Source organism: Myxine glutinosa, chromosome 14, assembly GCF_964187855.1.
Source record: "Myxine glutinosa chromosome 14, kmMyxGlut1.1, whole genome shotgun sequence".
In the NCBI taxonomy this organism is placed as follows: domain Eukaryota; kingdom Metazoa; phylum Chordata; class Myxini; order Myxiniformes; family Myxinidae; genus Myxine; species Myxine glutinosa.
In genome coordinates, this window is record NC_136274.1 from 13,295,055 (window position 1) to 13,314,757 (window position 19,703).

The 19,703-nt window shown below is 45.2% G+C and overlaps 1 protein-coding gene across 3 annotated transcripts in view; it reads left to right on the forward strand.

Annotated features, from left to right (window-relative positions):
- Positions 1-19,703, forward strand: part of DEPDC5 (DEP domain containing 5, GATOR1 subcomplex subunit) — a 159,917-nt gene that overhangs the window by 27,265 nt on the left and 112,949 nt on the right. For all 3 annotated transcript variants that reach the window (XM_068135206.2, XM_078767894.1, XM_078767893.1), the window contains exons 10-13: positions 3,148-3,209; positions 4,937-5,006; positions 5,098-5,170; positions 19,173-19,276. In XM_068135206.2, coding sequence (XP_067991307.1) covers positions 3,148-3,209; positions 4,937-5,006; positions 5,098-5,170; positions 19,173-19,276 — 309 coding nt within the window. The remainder of the gene's footprint in view (positions 1-3,147; positions 3,210-4,936; positions 5,007-5,097; positions 5,171-19,172; positions 19,277-19,703) is intronic.

Below are 19,703 nucleotides of genomic sequence, written 5' to 3' on the forward strand. Positions count from 1 at the left end.
ACCTCAAGGGATGACCGATCTTGGAGCTCATTCTTGAGGCGATCGCATGTCCGAGTGGTCACGCACAGTCTTGCGAAATAGGGATTCATTTAAATATAGGGACGAGCACGAGACTCATTTACAGACTGATCCAGCAGGCGAGAGACAAATGATCAAGGATGATAATTGAATGAATGAATGAATGATCGTTTTAAGGCCATTTACCCCGCTAGAGCGGGGGTTAGCCTTGCGGGCCCCATGACAATCATGGTTCACTGTTTGAGGCAATGTTTTTATGGCCGGATGCCCTTCCTGACGCCAACCCTTGGTCACACTCTTACGATGTGCAGGGATATGGTGTACCTATTCTAAACTGGGGTACACACCTGGATCATTCATCCCAGCAAGCTGGTACTCAATTTGCTGGCAATTTGCAAGCTGGCAAATAATTGATGTGTGAGCTGTAGCAAAGTGAAACTGTGGATTTTTAAAAATGTGTTTGCAAAACAAAGATAAGATTGAATAATCACAAAAAAATGTGCAGAATCCATTCAGGTGTCTAATAGTTTGTTCAATTACATTTGGGGAAACTTTTAAAGATTATTTTAACATGTAACCTTTTTAGATTGTGAGAATTGTTATTTTTACAGTAAAGTCAACCTGTCAACTTGAGTATAAACTACTCTCTCAAGGTTCCGACGCAGATCTTCGAAAATAGGATACTGTCGTATTTAAGCCCTTCACCACGACCGACCGACCGACCGTTAATCAGTCGAGTGTGGAGCTGCAAAACGCTGAAGCATTGCTTTGTGATTGGCTGAAATTAACATGCGGAACCCCGACCAGTGTTGAATGCTCCGCGTTTTAACTGTCTAAACGTGCAACAGGGGCAGGGACTCCGTCACATTACATAGTAGTAATCACATTACATAATACAACTATTACATAGTCGTAATATCAGGATTACAATTAACTAATTTGGCAGATAAGCAGGTTATTGACCGAGAGAAGAAAGGTCCGATTGCTTTATTGTTGAATTGCGCAATAGTCTTACGGTATATAGTTTTTATAGTTGATTACTTTTTGACTCTTGAGAGGGGCAAAGGTCCAATTTATTACAGAATTGAGATTAGGGGTCTGAGTAGTAATACGACCAGTGGAGTAGAGCAAAGTTAAATCGGAATGAGACGGAGTGAATGGCTTAGCTCTCAGCATAGCGTATCCAAATGGTCCAGAAGTTAGATATTGATACTCCTGCCGATTGACACGGATCACACTGATATGTCTGAATGCACTCGTTAACCACTGCACGGAATGAGTTGGGAACTGGTCCGATTGCTTTATCGGACCTTTTACTTGGAGTATATCTGGGAAGATTTTGGGCATTTGCTCCTCACCACATACAAGGCTTTCATCCGCAGCTCAATGGAATACTGCTCTCTCCTCTGGGCTGGTGCTCCTGCCTCACACCTAGCTCGTCTTCATGCTGTTGAAACCAAAGCGTTCAGAATCATTGGAATCTCCCGTGATGAAGCTACCTCCGAGGGCCTTTCACTTACTCACCGCAGGCAGGTTGGTGGTCTTTCTGTCTTCTACCGACTCCTCTCTGGCCTTGCTCCTCCAGCTCTCTCTGGGCTCTGTCCCCCAAATATTCCTAAAGGTCGCACAAGATCTGCCTGCAACCCTCTTATGGTTAAACTGCCAAAATCAAGACTCTCTGCTCACCTTCACTCCTTCATTCCTCTTTTCTCCCGCCTCTGGAACAAACTCCCCCACTCCCTTCAATCCCACTCCTCCCTCCAGGTCTTTAAAACAGCTGTTCACCACCATCTCTTATCTTCCCCCATCCATAACCTTGATCTTTTCTACCCCCACTAATTCACCCCAGATCCACCTTGTTTGAAATTCCAACTTATTTCCTGGAAATCCTGGCAGTGTCCATATGTTTATACCTCTCCCACCCCCCCCCCCCCTTTCACATGCCTCCCCCCCTTCACATGCCTTCCCCCCTTCACATGCCTCCCCCCCAAAGCCCTCTCCCTCCCACAGATCTCTCGATGTCTCCATGTCTCTCGGTCCCTGCTCTCAAATGTTGTGTTTGTGTCCTTCCCCCTCTCTCCCCATCTTGTCTACCGCTCCCGATGTTATTTGTTTTATGTGTCTGTTTGTCTTTCTGTGTGATTAATGTTCGCTCTTTCACGAGCCTCGATCTTGTATACAAAAAAAAAAAAAAAAAAAAATTGTAGCCTGGGGAGTCAGCTTTGGGGGAGGACCCCAATTCTCTCTATGTAAATGTGTATCCCATAGCACCGTCTGGTGAGAGTGGGATCATTGAGCAGTGGGATTTGTTTTTGATTTTTTTTTGTATACAAGATCGAGGCTCGTTTAAGAGCTAACATTAATCACAAAAAACATAAACGGACACATAAAACATATAATGAAGGGAGCGGGAGACAAGATTGGGAGAGAGAGGGAAGCACACACAAGCACAACAGTAGAGAACAGGGACATCAGGAGATCTGTGGGAGGGAGAGGGCTTGGGGGAGGGTGCAGGGGAAGGGAGTGGTGGGAGAGGTAAAAACAAATGGACCCTGCTAGGACTTCAAGGAAAGATTTTCTGAGATTTTGTATGCATTTTCTGAGAATGCCACAGAGTGCTCGATCATGGGAGCCCCAAGCGACATATAACCGCACTCATTGATGACCATCTACAAATTTCATACCCATCTGCACAGATTGCATTGTCTGCAAACACGATGTTTAAAACTACTGCATGTAGAAGTTTAATTTGTCTGTACTTGACCGTTTTTTTCCACTGAATTAATAAACAATAAATAATGTATAAGGATTCATTAGTTATCAAAAACGGAAGGGATTCAATTTGGTGATTATGGGGCTTTTAAGTTGGAGCATATCTAAAATCCACTTTTTTGTTTAAGTGCATCCTTGAAAGTGGTTCATTCTACTTTGGAAGAAAACCTCAATCCCCGAAATAGTTTTCTTGTACTGCCAACCCCTGCATAAACATTCAGGCATGATTTTGTGAGTGAGCAGGTTGGTTACCAGGAATTGTTAAGCATTTTCTTTGACAGTTCCCATGCATTGATTATCCGCACACTGTTTGAATGTTCTCTGCAAATTGTGTTCAGGAGTGAATTCTTTCTGCAGGTGACCTGTATTTTGAAAAAGCTGTGAATGGATTTTTGACTGATCTTTTTACAAATTGGAAGGTAACTTTGAAAATCTTTTCTTTTTCATATATCCTACCAAACTATGTGTATATTACGTCTCCATAGTTTGTTTTTGTTATTTCAATATTGGGTCTGTGTTTATTAGAGTGGTTATCTATCCATAATGGAGCAGGCGTGAGTGCGTGCAGTGTGTGTGTGTATATATATATATATGACTCTCTTGAAAATCCTCTGTATCTCTTTGCTGATGACTCTACTCTCTGTCGCTCCATTCTTCATCCCTCAGATCGGCAGTCTGCAGCCTCCTCACTCTCTGCAGACCTGGACAAAATCACAGACTGGGCAAACAAGTGGAACATGTCTTTCAATCCTGACAAATCTCACACTCTTACGATGTCTCTCCGAAAAGACCGACTGGACAACCCTCCCATCCACTTTCTGAATAATCCTCTCCAAGAAGTTCTGTCACTCAAGCTTTTGGGTCTCACTATCTGCCATGATCTTTCCTGGGAAAACCACATTTCAAATCTGGCCTCCAAAGCCAGTCGTGCGAAGTCCTTCCTTGGCACACCTGAGCTCCTCACCACATACAAGGCTTTCATCCGCAGCTCAATGGAATACTGCTCTCCCATCTGGGCTGGTGCTCCTGCCTCACACCGAGCTCGTCTTCACGCTGTTGAAACCAAAGCATTCAGAATCATTGGAATCTCCCGCGATGAAGCTAACTCCAAGGGCCTCTCACTCACTCACCGCAGGCAGGTTTTGGTGGTCTTTCCGTCTTCTACCGACTCCTCTCTGGCCTTGCCCCCCCAGCTCTCTCTGGGCTCTGTCCCGCAAATATTCCTACAGGTCGCACAAGATCTGCCTGCAACCCTCTTATGGTCAAACTGCCAAAATCAAGACTCTCTGCTCACCTTCACTCCTTCATTCCTCTTTTCTCCCGCCTCTGGAACAAACTCCCTCACTCTCTTCAATCCCACTCCACCCTCCAGGTCTTTAAAACAGCTGTTCACCACCATCTCTTATCTTCCCCCATCCAAAACCTTGATCTTTTCTACCCCCGCTAATTTCACCCCAATTCCACTTTTTTGAAATACCAACTTCTGTCCTGGAAGTCCTTGGTGTCCTTGTGTTTTATACTTCTCCCTCCCCCCCCCCCCCTCCCCCTTCCCACGCCTCCTCCCCCCAAGCCCTCTCCCTTCCACACATCTCCCTGCTCTCAAATGTTGTGTTTGTGTGCTTCCCCTTCTCTCCCCATCTTGTTTTCCGCTCACTCTTTTTATATATTTTATTTGTCTGGTTGATTTGTTTGTGAAGTAAATGTTAGCTCTTTCACGAGCCTCGATTCAGTATCCAAAAAAAAAAAAAATGTATATATATATATATATATATATAGATATATATATATATATATATATGTAGATATGTGATCATTGCAATTCTCAGACCTGGACAAACAGATGATACGTGATACATATATTTCATACAATTTATATATATTTAATTGTTTGAGCTGGCTTCTGTAAACTTTTTCTCACAAAGAAACAAGTTTCCCATATTAGTGATAAACGGTATTATTTTTGATGTTATTCCAGTATCATTTTTACGAGTAATATCATGGTCTAATTTAGCGGATTACTGTGCTACGATCTTATCAATGTCCTGTATATGTGCTCATTTGTTACTCACTTGGCTGAAAATGACACAAACATCCTGAAATATTATGGCAACCAAGCTGTATTTTATGTCTTTCTTTTCTTTTCCAGGACAAAAGCTGCTGCCATGAAGCAACCGTTGTTCTGTTCTCCCGAACGTATTACGATGCTAAAACCAAAAGTATGTTTTGTGATGGCCCTATGATATAAACCTCTCGCTGAGGTTTATGGTCATTTAGCCATAGTAATTTGGTTTATTATTCCCACCGCAGGTGCTTTCCCTGAAGATCATCGTGATAACATCCAGCAGGATTACAAGGGCCGTTTTTATGAAGACTTTTACAAGTAAGGGAGTTTTATGGGAACCTAGATAGTTTATTTTATTTAATTTTGCATTTTGTGCTTTGTGCAATTTATTGCAGTCTCCTTGATGCTAAATTTACCCTGTGTATGTGAAGAGAAAAGCAGCGTTAAGCAATTGACTCATGTCTGTCTGTCCATCTACAAACATCAGTTTACGATCAAGGAACAACTTCATTTTATTTAAATTGAATGTTGTATTTTGAACACGAATCGGAATATGAATCAAAGAACAAAGGTGTAGTTTATCAGTACTTTGGCTCTGAATTTGTCCCGATCGCACATGTGCAGAGAGGGGTGAGATCGTTTTTTTACTCTGCCTTCTTGTCTGGCAGTCAAAGAAAAATTAAAATCATTCCAAACAGGAAACTTGCTCTTTCGAAGGACGTCATAAAGGACAGATACAACAGGCACGAACAACTAATGTAACGTGCTAGATAGGGTGGTGTAACAGACATTGTGCCAAAGGTGGTAAACTTCCAGAATTCTTTTTTAATACGACTTTTGCAATCTTTATTTTATTTAAACGGAATTATACACTTGAACATCATAGAACACGGATCGCCTTCTTGTCACTTCCAAAACCCTCTAGTTTTACAGTACTTGGACATGTTATAAAGGTTGTGTATTAGGCTTGTATATACAGTCACGTGAAAAAGTAAGTACACCCCATGTAAAGTTTTGACTTTTTCAACATATTTCAACATACAGCTATTTGATCTTCATTTTAACAATATTTATAGATAAAGGTGATATAATATAACAAATATCATGAAACATTTACATTTTGTAGTCCATTGTATAATTTAAATAAACATAAATGCAAATTTCGCATGTGGAAAAAGTAAGTACACCCCTACATTTATCACTACTTCAAATACCTAAAATTAGAATCAGGTGCACCAGCTCAGGTGCAAATGATTAGAACAGCGTTAGAGAGGATCTTGGAGGAACCTGTCTTATTTAAACCTCAGACATTTAGTTTGGTTTGCTCTTTGTTGTTGAAGTGTGTGGTGTCACCATGCCGAGATCAAAAGAGCTCTCTGAGGCCTTCAGAAAGAAGGTTATAGATGCCTACGAGTCTGGGAAGGGATTTAAAAAGATCTCCAAAAAATTTGAAATCAATCATTCGACTGTCCGGAAGATCATCTACAAGTGGAGAAGATTCCAAACAACTGCCAACTTGTTCAGGCCAGGCCGCCCCAGCAAGTTCAGCCTGAGAGCAGACCGCAAGATGCTGAAAGAAGTCTCTAAGGCTGCACAAATTTGATCTACATGGGGGGGTGTGCCAGGAGGAAACCTTTGCTGTCCAGAAAGAACATCAGGGCAAGACTAAAGTTTGCCAATGAACACCTCGGCAAAGACCAGCACTTCTGGAACAATGTGCTCTGGACAGATGAGTCAAAGGTAGAGCTATTTGGCCACAGTACCAGAAGACATGTTTGGCGAAAACCAAAGACAGCATTTGACCACAAGAACCTGATACCAACTGTAAAGCATGGTGGTGGAAATATTATGGTTTGGGGCAGCTTTGCTGCATCAGGGCCTGGGCAGCTCACCATCATGGAATCCACTATGAATTCTTCATTATACCAGAGGGTGCTTGAGGATAATGTGAGGCCATCTGTCGGAAAGTTGAAGCTCAACCGAAGGTGGACCTTACAACATGACAATGACCCTAAACATACCAGTAAATCCACCAAGGAATGGCTGAAAAGAAAGAAATGGAGGGTTCGGGAATGGCCAAGTCAAAGCCCGGATCTAAATCCCATCGAGATGTTGTGGGGGGGATTTGAAACGAGCTGTGCATGCAAGAAACCCCTCAAACATCGCACAGCTGAAAGAACTCTGCATGGAGGAATGGGCAAAATTTTCTCCCAGTCGATGTCAGAGACTGGTAGACAGTTATAAGAAACGCCCACTTGAGGTTGTTTCTGCCAAAGGGGGCAATACCACCTATTAGAGCCAAGGGTGTACTTACTTTTTCCACATGTGAAATTTGCATTTATGTTTATTTAAATTATACAATGGACTACAAAATGTAAATGTTTCAGGATATTTGTTATATTATATCACCTTTATCTATCAATATTGTTGAAATGAAGATCAAATAGCTGTATGTTGAAATATGTTGAAAAAGTCAAAACTTTACATGGGGTGTACTTACTTTTTCACGTGACTGTAAGATTGCTTCAATAGCTCGAAACTTCTAGAATCCTTTTTTTTTTTTAAGGATCTTTGAAATCATTATTTTATTTTATTTGATGAAGCATAAACTCTAACACCGTGTGGGGTAACGTGTTCTATGAACTCTCTGATATTCGTTTTTATTTTTGTGCTGGTCTTGATAAGTATTTTCTTCTTCACGATTTATTTATTTCTGAAGCTTCCCTGTTTATTCTTCAACGTGATATTTCCAGTAGTTTTGTTGAGAACACCTGTTTCAAAAGTAAAGCAAGAAGTTGCAGGCAAATTTATGGCTTCTAAGCTACTTTCGCAAATAACAGTAACAAAAACAATTCGTGATTAAGAGATTAAATTTCCATTGGTAAGGTAAGGAATCGCTACTTTTGCATCCCCTAATGGCCATTTTCAACAAATATTTTGGCTCAATCGGTTTATAACGAGACTCGATGTTGTTATGGTAAGAGCACCTGCTCTGGGTTTGGGAAGTCGCAGATTCAAACCCTGGTTGAGTGCCGTTTCAAAATGGTATGTGCTGCTTCCTTGCTTGATGTTCGACATTTAAAAGGCTAAGAGCACAGACATCCCAGCATCAAACTGGGACATCCCATGCTGGGACATCCCAGGAAAAGGAAAATCTTCCTTAGGAAATGCCCGCTTAGTGTGGTGAGAAAGGTTGTTGTTACGTCGCTGGTACCCAGAGTGCCCCGGGAAGTGATGGCACCAACCTTAATGGTGTGTTTGTCTCATCTAAGTCCTGTGCTGTGTCTAATGTATTCGTCTGTATGTCCAGGTGTGTGAGATGCGTGTATGGCAGCTCCTCTCTATGAGCCTTAGATTCTGCTTAAAAAAAATAAAATATTCACCATATCACAGAGGTCACATCATCTGATTTTATATGTGCGATTCTCCACAGACTTAATTCCCACAGTATTATTATGAAAAGTAGTAAAAAAAAATTATTTTTTTTAAACAGCACCACAATTTGATGCACAATGGATACTGTCTGTACTATACCGTCTCGGAGCGCGAGCACAGCTGGTGATTGGCTCACGTCAATCTCAGCTGCTTTCGATGAGCTGTGAAAATAATATTTTGGTGAAACTATGATCACCGACTAAAGCAAAATGTGAGACATCAATCGTCGAAATACAGATGGGATTGTCAAAAGTAATTAACAAAACCATATAAAACGAGAACGCCACTCAGTAGAGCGCATACTCCCGCCGTGGGTTTAGTTGGAATAATATGTTTTGTTTAACATCCCCTCTCCCCAAAACAATAAATGAAAAAGAAAGTAGGCCCTAACTGTCAGAGAACTTATTTTGATATATCTCGGAATTAGAGGAGAAAAACATCATTTAAGAATAAGAATAAAAGCTTTAATGCAGTTAAAACAGAAAAAATAATTCCCCAAAATATTCCCCCAAAAAATTCCTGGATCCGGAATAATATCCTGAGCTTCACCAAGAACTAATCAATTCTTCCTTATCCCAAGGGCAATCATCCCACCAACTTTCATCCAAATCCGTTCAGAACTTTTCCAGATATCTTGTATACGAACACACACACACACACGCACACACACACACACACGGACGGACACGATCGAATGCATTACTCCCTGGTGGGAGTAATAAACAAACCCAGGTGTCTTTATATTGATATACGTACTGCCACGTCTGCATACTTCCTTTATAGGTGAGCATACATGTACGTCTTTATCAAGACAAATTTTCCACACGTTTTTTGAAAAAAAGAAAACCAGGGGAATATTGTAATCGGCTTTGTCCGTCCGTCTATCTGTCCGTCACGCTATCTCCTCCTAAGCAGTAGTGCAAAAATTCATCAAACATAGTAGTTATGATCATCACATGGCAAGAAGGTGCAAAAACAGTAATTTTGTCCCCGCCCCCTGGGGTGGGGTCAAAGGCTCGAACACCAGAAAATGCAATTACGGGTACATTTCATACATGAAACTTTGTATATGCAATCAACATGGGGAGAGGTTGGGGGGGGGGGGGGGGCGCATGAAATATGTAACTTTTTTGGGATTTGACCCACGGTGCATGTACTTAGGGACACAGGGGTCAAAACCAGAAATTTGAAATTGCGTCATTCCCGGTGTAACCTTTTTGCCATCTTTTTCAACTTTGCTTTAGGTGGGAAGCGTTGGGATTTGTGCTTGGCTTGCCATCGACTTTGCTCTCGTTTAGTTTAAAGTGCCATGCCAATAGATCCGGTTTCCACATCGTTACTTCCTGACGTTTATAATTTTATTACCCTGCGCTCGCGAAGCGAAAAGCAAGGGTAGGCATTCGGTTGCATACGTGTGTGTGGCGTGCGTCTGCATTTTTGTCCCCCGTCACACCGCGGAGCGAAAGGGGGACTATGGTTTTCCCGTCCGTCCGTCCGTCTGTCCGTGCGTGCATGCGTGCGTAAGCGAAGGACCGCATTCAAATTTGATGTGTGGGTGCAACCCACGTCAAAATCCAAAATGGCCACCGCCATGTATGTCTGAACCTTGTGAGCGGAATATGTTGAAAAATAAGCGAAGTACCAACTTCTAATCTGGTGTGTGGGTGTATCTAGGCATAAGGAAGAACGCTATTGAAAATTGGGTCGCCACGTCAAAATCCAAGATGGCCGCCACCATATATATTGTTACAGACGTGGCTTAGATGTTAGTTTACCGAGCGGTTTTGGTATGACCACGTCTGCACAAGTTACCGATTATACTCGACGTTGACGAAGCCGCGCCACGCTGGCTCAATAAGAAAAAGAAGACACCCGGCTGGGTTATAAAATGACGACACCAGGGATACGGTTCTCAAGACCTCCGGAGGAGATTATATTCGTTACGGAAAAGGTTAGATTACAGGGGCTAGAGGTACAACATAGAAAGACAAGCACTTAGACACAATCTTATATTATTCCCCAACAGACGACAGGCAAACGGGACAACGGCTGACTCACACGGGGGTTGATGGAAAGGACAGGCGGGTAGCGATGGCTCCAGGTGCACCTGTGCTCAAAGGTTAGAATCGACCCGGTCCGGTCCAGAGATGCGGGGAGGTCTCGTCGCAGCGCTCAGAGGTGACGTTCTTTCTCAGGCGGGTTCTCTTCCTCTCAGCGGTCGTAGGCAAGGCAACGTTCTTTCTCCAGCTGGGGGCGCATCTGTCGTCACATCCGGCGCGGGGCCGCGTATATCCGGCGGGGAGTGACACGCCCTCGGCTCGTTAGCGCCGCCCCAGATGGAATCGGCACGTTGCTTCTCATTGGGTGCGTGCGGGGGGGTTTACCAGGCTCCGCCCTTGACGAGGAGCTGACAAGGAGCCCCTTCGTGGTAACCCCGTGGAGCGCGTGGTCAATGGCGCTAATCGAGCCGGTGTGAGGACGCATCCTCCCCCGCTCCGCCGCCATCTCCTCTGTTGTTGTTGTAATTGTTGGGGAAGAAGATGGAAGGAGGTATGGGAAAGGTCCTAAACTCACTACTGATGCCATATAATCACATTCTGGTGCAACGAAGAGTCATAATTAATGGAGACGAGGCCTTAACTGACATAGACTAAGAATAACTAGGAAGATGTCCGAAAGTTGTCTACGTGTGGTGCGGTGGACCTGGGCACGACATTTAATGGGGGAATAAGGGGAAGGTCGGCTCTACTGATTGTTATTTACATGCAATGGGACTAGGGAATGGGGGATTGGGGAAAGTTGGGGAGTATTGGAGAAAATAGGGGAATATTTACAAGCGGATATGGAGGCCAAATTCCATATTCGCAACATTGCACCCTTCTCTACCCTCGGGGCGTCCCGACCCGATAAATTGTTACCTACTTTAGTGTGGCACGCAATGTAGTTCCCTCTACTATTAACTCTACCCTGAGTGCGACAGTTTTACAGATATTCACAAATGAGTAAATATGTCCCCCTGCGACGTTGCACCCTTCTCCTCTCAGAAACACACCCACAGGATAACCGAATCCGGAAAGAATTCTCAAACTAAACATACAGCCGGTAGGGAGCATTATTTACAAGATTACGCTGATATCTACACTACGATCCAGGACCTGTTTTTGGAGGAACACATGCAGATGTTATGCATAGAGAGAGCGCGCTTGCCAACATCGATACACCAACCCACGAGTGCTCTGTGGCCGACGGCCTTTAATAACGTGCAGAGCACCCTTTCCCAGCATCAAAAGCACCACCCCACCACCAATCGGTGCAGTCACCATTGTTCATTGGAATAAAAATAAATTCGACAACCCCTAACCCTGCAGGTGTCTCTTGCTCTTCTTGTGGTGCACTTGGTGTTAACTAAAAGTGGTTCACCTGTATGGCATAGGTGCCACGTTGACCCATAGGTCCATCCCCGGGTGGTGCTTGGCCGCAAACGAACTGCGGTCCATTGTGGGTGGCCACAAACATTGCGGTCCATATGGTGTATCGATCCCGGCAGCAAACAGCGAAAGTGCAGGCCCACAACTGCGCAGCCAGCACCTCTCTCTCCTCTCTCTCTACCCCAAAGCCAGATCCTCGGAGGTGGGAGACAAAAGAAGCAGACAAGTGAGTAAGGTGGTAAGGGCGCAAAAGTGCACGCAATGTAAGGTGATGCACACTGGGGGCACATGGGAACCAGGTGAGACAGGTACGTTCCTATCGTATGCCCCCCCCCCCACCAGGTAACCTACATGGCCCCTCCCTTACCCCTTACTGTATCCACAAAACACAACACTACCCATAAACATCTACTTTACACATCAACAAACATCCCTACTGTCTTCCCCGTTCCTCCCATAAACCAAATTCGTCTTCTCTCCCTCCTAACCAATCAAATTTGCCATTTTCAACTCTCATCAAAATTTGCCATCTCCAACTCAACATCATAATTTGCCATCACCAATTCATCATCAGTCCCTCCTAGGGAGGGAGAGATGGAATCACTCCAATGTCTCATCCACGTCGTGATGCGTCTCACAAATCCACACAGCGATTCATCTCCTGCAACAAAACAAAGAAAACACAGGTGTGGAGTCATCATCATCACCACAGGTAAGTGGCTGCGTATGGTGCGACAGGTTCTTCAATCCTAACTATTTCCTAAATGACTTTAACAACTTTACACTACCCGGGGTCTTTCTCCGGCCAAACCATTGGCCCTCTTACACTATGGGTTCTAAAAAACCAATTCCCATTGGCCAGACTGTGGTGCTCTTCAATTTGGGGTCTCACTCCCCCGATTCATCTCCCGGTGCCCTCGCACAATTTCTGGGCTGTGGCGTGTACCTCTCCCAGTGGGTCTACCCACCTGCACACCTCCACCACTGCAGTTGCCTCCGAGCTTACCTGCTCCTTACCCTAACCTAACTACCTGGGGAAGGCCCTCTGGCACTCTCCCCACTCGGTGCCCTCTCTGGCACTGGGCTACCCGATCCACACCCGGGATCCTCAGGCACCCACTCACAACTACCGGCTCCCAGAGCCCACCTGCGGCCTCACCTGGCCGACATCCTCACAGTGGTGGAGTGCCCAACCAACTACACACACTAACAGGCTACACGCCCAGCCATTTCCACAACACTAATGCACCCATTCACAACACCATTCTGCAACCGCACCACAAATGCCAATATCCAACCACAATTTACCTGTACCCTCTACCTAACACTTACACTACCCGCCCCGGGTACTCGTGAAAGGGGTCCACTCTTCCCCCATCCACACCTTCGCACCATGCACACCACTCCGTACCACTTACTCCAACTCTCTCCACACACCTGTACCTGCACACCTGTGCTCTCACACCTGGTGCCACCTGCACCCTTCTCTCCCCAAGCGCATTCGCGCTGATCCACACACTCACTACTCATACACTGCTCCACAAACCTGTCCAGTTGCACACCTGGGCAATCAAACCTGTTCAATTCTCACACACACGGCATCATCTCAGCTAACTACTCCCTTCTGAAACTTGCGCTTCCCAGTCGTCCCTTTAAACTATTGCGCTCCCACGTCATTATCATCCACACTAATCTACCTGCGTCCCCACTACAGGTATCAGTCACTAACTAAACTTATCGTCACCTAATGTCAATCTCTTCTAGATCCCTACAATATAACCTAACCCACCCGGGCTAGTTTTCACTGCCATACACCCCATAATCTAGTGCTCCTTTGCCCCACCTTTCTGTGAGGGATGGTGGATTTGCCATCCCACCACATCGGGGGTCTCTCACTACCAATTTTGCACATCAAATTTCAACAAATTAAAAATTTGCCAATCACTGCCCATCATCTGCCAATCACTACTGCCAATCCTTTGCCAATCATCAAATTTTGTTTTTTTTCCTAATTTTGGGTCCAAAACACTAACCTCATCACCCAGTCTACTCACTACTGCCTCTCGGTGCGCCAATTCCTGTCCAAAGCCCGGCTTCGTAAAGCCAAGCAATGGATGCTGGTTGTTTTGTTCCAGCGGCTGGATGCGTCCGGCACTCGGTGCAGGGACGGGGGCTTACCAGGGCCGAGATCCCACGCATCACCTCGGCGTGGAGCCATCCAATGTCCCGATCTCGACCTGCCGGAATGCCTCAACAAAAAGTGGTCGCCATGACGACCCTTTTTATCGGGCCGCCCGCTCCGCCTAGTGGAGCACGGACGCGGCCGTTCAAAGCGAGGCCCAGCACGCACCGAGGGCCCGATTCGGCTATAAGTCGTTCTAGACTCTACCCCGTCTAACGTCGATGCTTCACCTGCATGCTTACACCCCGCAGCCCGTTCCTTGCTCACACCTCCAGCCGTTTCTACGCTCCTCGTACCTTTCCTTACACACCCAGGTACTCTCATTCCACTCACAGACTTGGTCACACACCTGACCACCGAACACTTTGGCACACATTCGTTGGTCGCACACCTCACCAAAACACCTCTTCGCGCCCCCTCCTCAGTCACCTCCTCTGTGACAATCACAGGTGTGCTCTCATTCGCACACCCAACCACGTGCCTCACCACCAACTCCAGCGTGCATTCCCACTCACGCTCTACCATTCCAGGTGTGCATCCTTCCATCCCAGGTGTACATCCTCGCTCACCTGTCACAACCAGCTCACTCTCCTGGTCACTCTCACTACTCTCACCACCACTCTTGACCACGCACTCACCCTTACTCTTGACAGCACACTCTTTCCTCATGCACCTGTCCGTCACACACCTTTCTCGCGCACACTCTCCCGTTACACCCTCTGTAACACTCACCACACCGCGCTTCCATGTGCCCCCTCGCACACGCGCTACGACCGACTCACTCTTGCCAGCACACTCACTCCTTGGCACGCACTTTTTCCTCACACACCCCAGAGTCGGACTTTCTCGCACACCTCCTCTTTCGCACACCAGACCTGTCGCACACTTCACCAACGGCCTCTCACGAACACCCGGGTCCATCTCGACCCCCAAGCTTATTAAATCCCCTGGCGCATCATACGCACGACCATATTGGTCACCACTTACACCGGGTCCTCTTCCTCTTCGCTTCTCCTCCATCACCTGTGAATCCCTCATCCGGTTAATGAGCACATAATCACGATCCGAACACAGACTTTGGACCAATTCTTTTACTTCCTCCTTTATCTCTTTCTTATCCTCTCTCCGTCGCTTCTTAATTTCGCTCACCCCTTCTTCCACTTCTTCTAATTTTTGCTTCATCTCCTTCATCTCTTCGTGCGCCCCTTTAAGTTCTTCCTCTAACTCCACTTTATTTTTTTCTATGTGCTCCCGCACCTCCCGCTCTTTAACCTCCATTACCTCTACCACCTTGTCCATTTTCCTCGTCAGGTCCTCATGTACCGTCTGGCACTCTTTTTTAATTACCCCTACGTCCTTTTTCATCTCCTTCTGTGTCGATTTTAAACCCTCTATTACCGCTGTGTTCTTCTTTACCTGGTCCCCCAACTCCTTTTGTCCCACTGTCAGTTGTTCTACTCCCAGCGTCAACTCCTCTATACCACCTTGCAATTTTACAGTCCCCTTTCTCACCTCTTTCTCCATGCGCTCCTTACAGTGCCTCACCTCCTCGCGCACTCCTCCGACCTCCTCACTCACTCCTCTTCTGATCTCCTCTCCCATCACTTGCATCTCCTGCCCAGATGCCACCCTCATCTGCTCTATTTCCTCCCTGTGAGCATCCAGTTTGGTTTCTACCCCCATTCTGACCCCCTCTATCTGCTGCTCCATTTGTTTAACTTCCCTTTCCGCTTGGTCCCTCATGTCCCTCAATTTGCCTTCCATACTGTTTTCTAACCCCTCTAACCCATTTTTCACTTCTTTTATCCCGTTGTCTAACCCCTCAAAATTATTGTCTAACTTCTCACTGGTACCCCTCGCTTCGTCCCTCATTACCCCCATTTGCTCACTCTGAGCATCCATCCGGCCCTCCAATCGCTCACTATTCTGGGCCATAAGGGCCTTCATTTGTATAAAAAAAAGGTTCAAATCCATTGGCATCTCCGGTTCGACTACCGCGACCATGGGCGTGGCTAAATGTGGCGCCGCTGTAATCACGTGCGCTAGAGCGCCATTTTGTGCACCTGCTACCCTCGCTGTTTCGCTCTCCTCATGTCCCTCATGTCCCTCAATTTGGTCCTGGACCGACCCTGCTTCACTCTCCCCTACCGGACCCCAGCCGTCTTGATCCGCCATGGCGCGACTTTCAAAATTCGAGTTTCGTAACACAAATTCGAAATTTCGCCGTTATAATTTCGTCGAGCGCAGTAACCGCGGGACCGCGCTCCGGATCGATTTGGTCGAGCGCCGTACGCGCTCCGGCTCGATTTTCCCTCCCAAAATTTGGGCCTAACTAATTTAGTCCCGGGTCCGAATCTCACTCCTCGACACCAATTGTTACCGTACTAACACAATTGGTGTCCAAAATTTGGGCTAAATAAATTTAGTCCCAGGTTCGAATCCAACTCCTGACAACCAATTGTTACAGACGTGGCTTAGATGTTAGTTTACCGAGCGGTTTTGGTATGACCACGTCTGCACAAGTTACCGATTATACTCGACGTTGACGAAGCCGCGCCACGCTGGCTCAATAAGAAAAAGAAGACACCCGGCTGGGTTATAAAATGACGACACCAGGGATACGGTTCTCAAGACCTCCGGAGGAGATTATATTCGTTACGGAAAAGGTTAGATTACAGGGGCTAGAGGTACAACATAGAAAGACAAGCACTTAGACACAATCTTATATTATTCCCCAACAGACGACAGGCAAACGGGACAACGGCTGACTCACACGGGGGTTGATGGAAAGGACAGGCGGGTAGCGATGGCTCCAGGTGCACCTGTGCTCAAAGGTTAGAATCGACCCGGTCCGGTCCAGAGATGCGGGGAGGTCTCGTCGCAGCGCTCAGAGGTGACGTTCTTTCTCAGGCGGGTTCTCTTCCTCTCAGCGGTCGTAGGCAAGGCAACGTTCTTTCTCCAGCTGGGGGCGCATCTGTCGTCACATCCGGCGCGGGGCCGCGTATATCCGGCGGGGAGTGACACGCCCTCGGCTCGTTAGCGCCGCCCCAGATGGAATCGGCACGTTGCTTCTCATTGGGTGCGTGCGGGGGGGTTTACCAGGCTCCGCCCTTGACGAGGAGCTGACAAGGAGCCCCTTCGTGGTAACCCCGTGGAGCGCGTGGTCAATGGCGCTAATCGAGCCGGTGTGAGGACGCATCCTCCCCCGCTCCGCCGCCATCTCCTCTGTTGTTGTTGTAATTGTTGGGGAAGAAGATGGAAGGAGGTATGGGAAAGGTCCTAAACTCACTACTGATGCCATATAATCACATTCTGGTGCAACGAAGAGTCATAATTAATGGGGACGAGGCCTTAACTGACATAGACTAAGAATAACTAGGAAGATGTCCGAAAGTTGTCTACGTGTGGTGCGGTGGACCTGGGCACGACATTTAATGGGGGAATAAGGGGAAGGTCGGCTCTACTGATTGTTATTTACATGCAATGGGACTAGGGAATGGGGGATTGGGGAAAGTTGGGGAGTATTGGAGAAAATAGGGGAATATTTACAAGCGGATATGGAGGCCAAATTCCATATTCGCAACAATATGTCTGAACTTTGTGAGCGAAATATCTTGAAAAATAAATGAACTACTAACGTCTAGCCTGGTGTGTGGGTGTATCTACGCATAAGGAAGAACGCTATTGAAAATTGGGTCGCCACGTCAAAATCTAAGATGGCCGCTTTGCGTCTTCCACTTTGTCAACTCGCATCACTTCACCGACGGGAGACCTAGGCGTAACGCTTGTTAAAATTCATTTTCTCAGCAAGTTCGTCCGATTGACATGGAATTTTACCATAGGAGTGCCTCGGCCTGTATAAATTTTTATTCATAATTATGACGTGATTGGTCACGTGGTATGGACGCCATCTTGGAAAAACGTTGCACCTCTATATCTCTGAGACCGCTCCATGGAAAACAACTGAAACATGGTGCGTTGTCAAGTACTCCCCATGGGGAATAGATATGTTAATGATGATGTCATCAGTACCTTAATTATGACATCATAATTCGACAAGTACAATGCTTGATCCAATCAGTATGAATTCTTTTCTCTGCAACCATTGGTCAAATTGACACGAAACTTTCACCATAGGAGCGCCCCCTCCTGTATAATTTCATTGGTAATAATGACGTCATAAGTCACGTGATTACTGGCGCTATCTTGGAAAAACTTTGCCACCTCTACATCTCTTAAACTGCTCCATGGAAAAAAATTGAAACATGGCTCATTGTCAAGTACTTCCCATGGAGAATAAGTCATGTTAATGATGATGTCATCGGTGCCTTCGTTATGTCATAATTTGACAAGTAAAACGCTTCATCCGATCAGTATGATTTGTTTTTCTCTGCAACTGTTGGTTTGATGGACACAATTTTGACCATAAGATCACCTCCTGTATAAATTTTTTTAATGATAATTATGACATCATAGGTCACGTGGTCAGGCGCCATCTTGGAAAAACCAAAAAACATTGCATCTCTATATCTCCGAAACGGCTCCATGGAAAAAATTGAAATGTGGCTCATTGTAAAGAACTCCGCATGAGGAATAAGTTTTCTAACGATGATGTCATTCGTGCCTTAATTATGACGTCATAATTCGACAGAGACAACGCTTAGTCTGATCAGTTTGAAATTTATTGAGCTTGGTCTAGGCAACAATTATATTAGAGAATATAAACTTATGATGTAATTGCTCACATGGTCTGGCAGCCATATTGGATCAATGAAAAAAACCTTCAAGAACAGAAGAGTTGGCTCGCACCAAGTTCATTGCACAGGGTAAGTATTCTATGAATACCATGTAGTTTTAATTTTGGTATTTCCCACGTTTGTCACTCTAATGGCAAAATACACTGCCTAGAGGCACCGTGGAGGATTTTACGTGGAAAAAATGATTTTTTTTTCCCCCACTGCAAAATGCAAAATTAAAGGCTTCCTTTTCTATTGATAACACAAAACGGAATTTAGGTTTTTTTAGAAGAGGAAATGACACTTTTTTGAAATGGAAAATCATTGGCTCTACATTAGATTTCACGAATTACAACAAACCGTGAAGTTTTAAGTTTATCAGCATCCTGAGTGAGTGATCTTTGAGAAAAATGTGTCACAAAATAGGGAGGAATGTAAACAGTAATTTAACAATATCACTAATAAAAATAAATAATACAGCAAGAAAAACAGGCTTTTGACCAACGTTATTCATTGGTCTCTTATACTGGCTCTTTTAGTGTTGTTGTGCAGAATGAGCGGAGAGAAGATTGGATGTCTTTGCTGGTGACAATAAAAACGATCTTCATCCAGTATCCAAAACTGGTGCGATTGCTGGAATCTGGTGTGTATTGGGAATTTAATCGCTATTTTCTTTTTCTCTTTATATCCACTTTATAAATTACTTTCCATTGGAATGTTGGGATGTACAGTTTATGAGCAAACTGAGCATAACAAGGGCAAGACAAAATCGAATGGGAGGAATTTGATTGTAAAGGACAGCAAAGGAAGATGAAACGCTATGAAATACTTAGGTGGAGTTATCATTCGATTAAAAAAAGAAAATTTCAATTCAATATTTTATAAGATTGAGAGAGGGGTGAAGGAAGGAGTGATGAAAAGAATGAGAGGTTTGAGTGAGCTGGCTTCTCTTAAAAAAAAAACTAAAAAAAAACGTGAGACTATTCGTTCAATTAAGAGAGATGGGTGATAAAGATAAGCTTGAGGGCACGGAGCAAAGGAAAGAAGGAAGTGAGAATGCGGACGGCTTA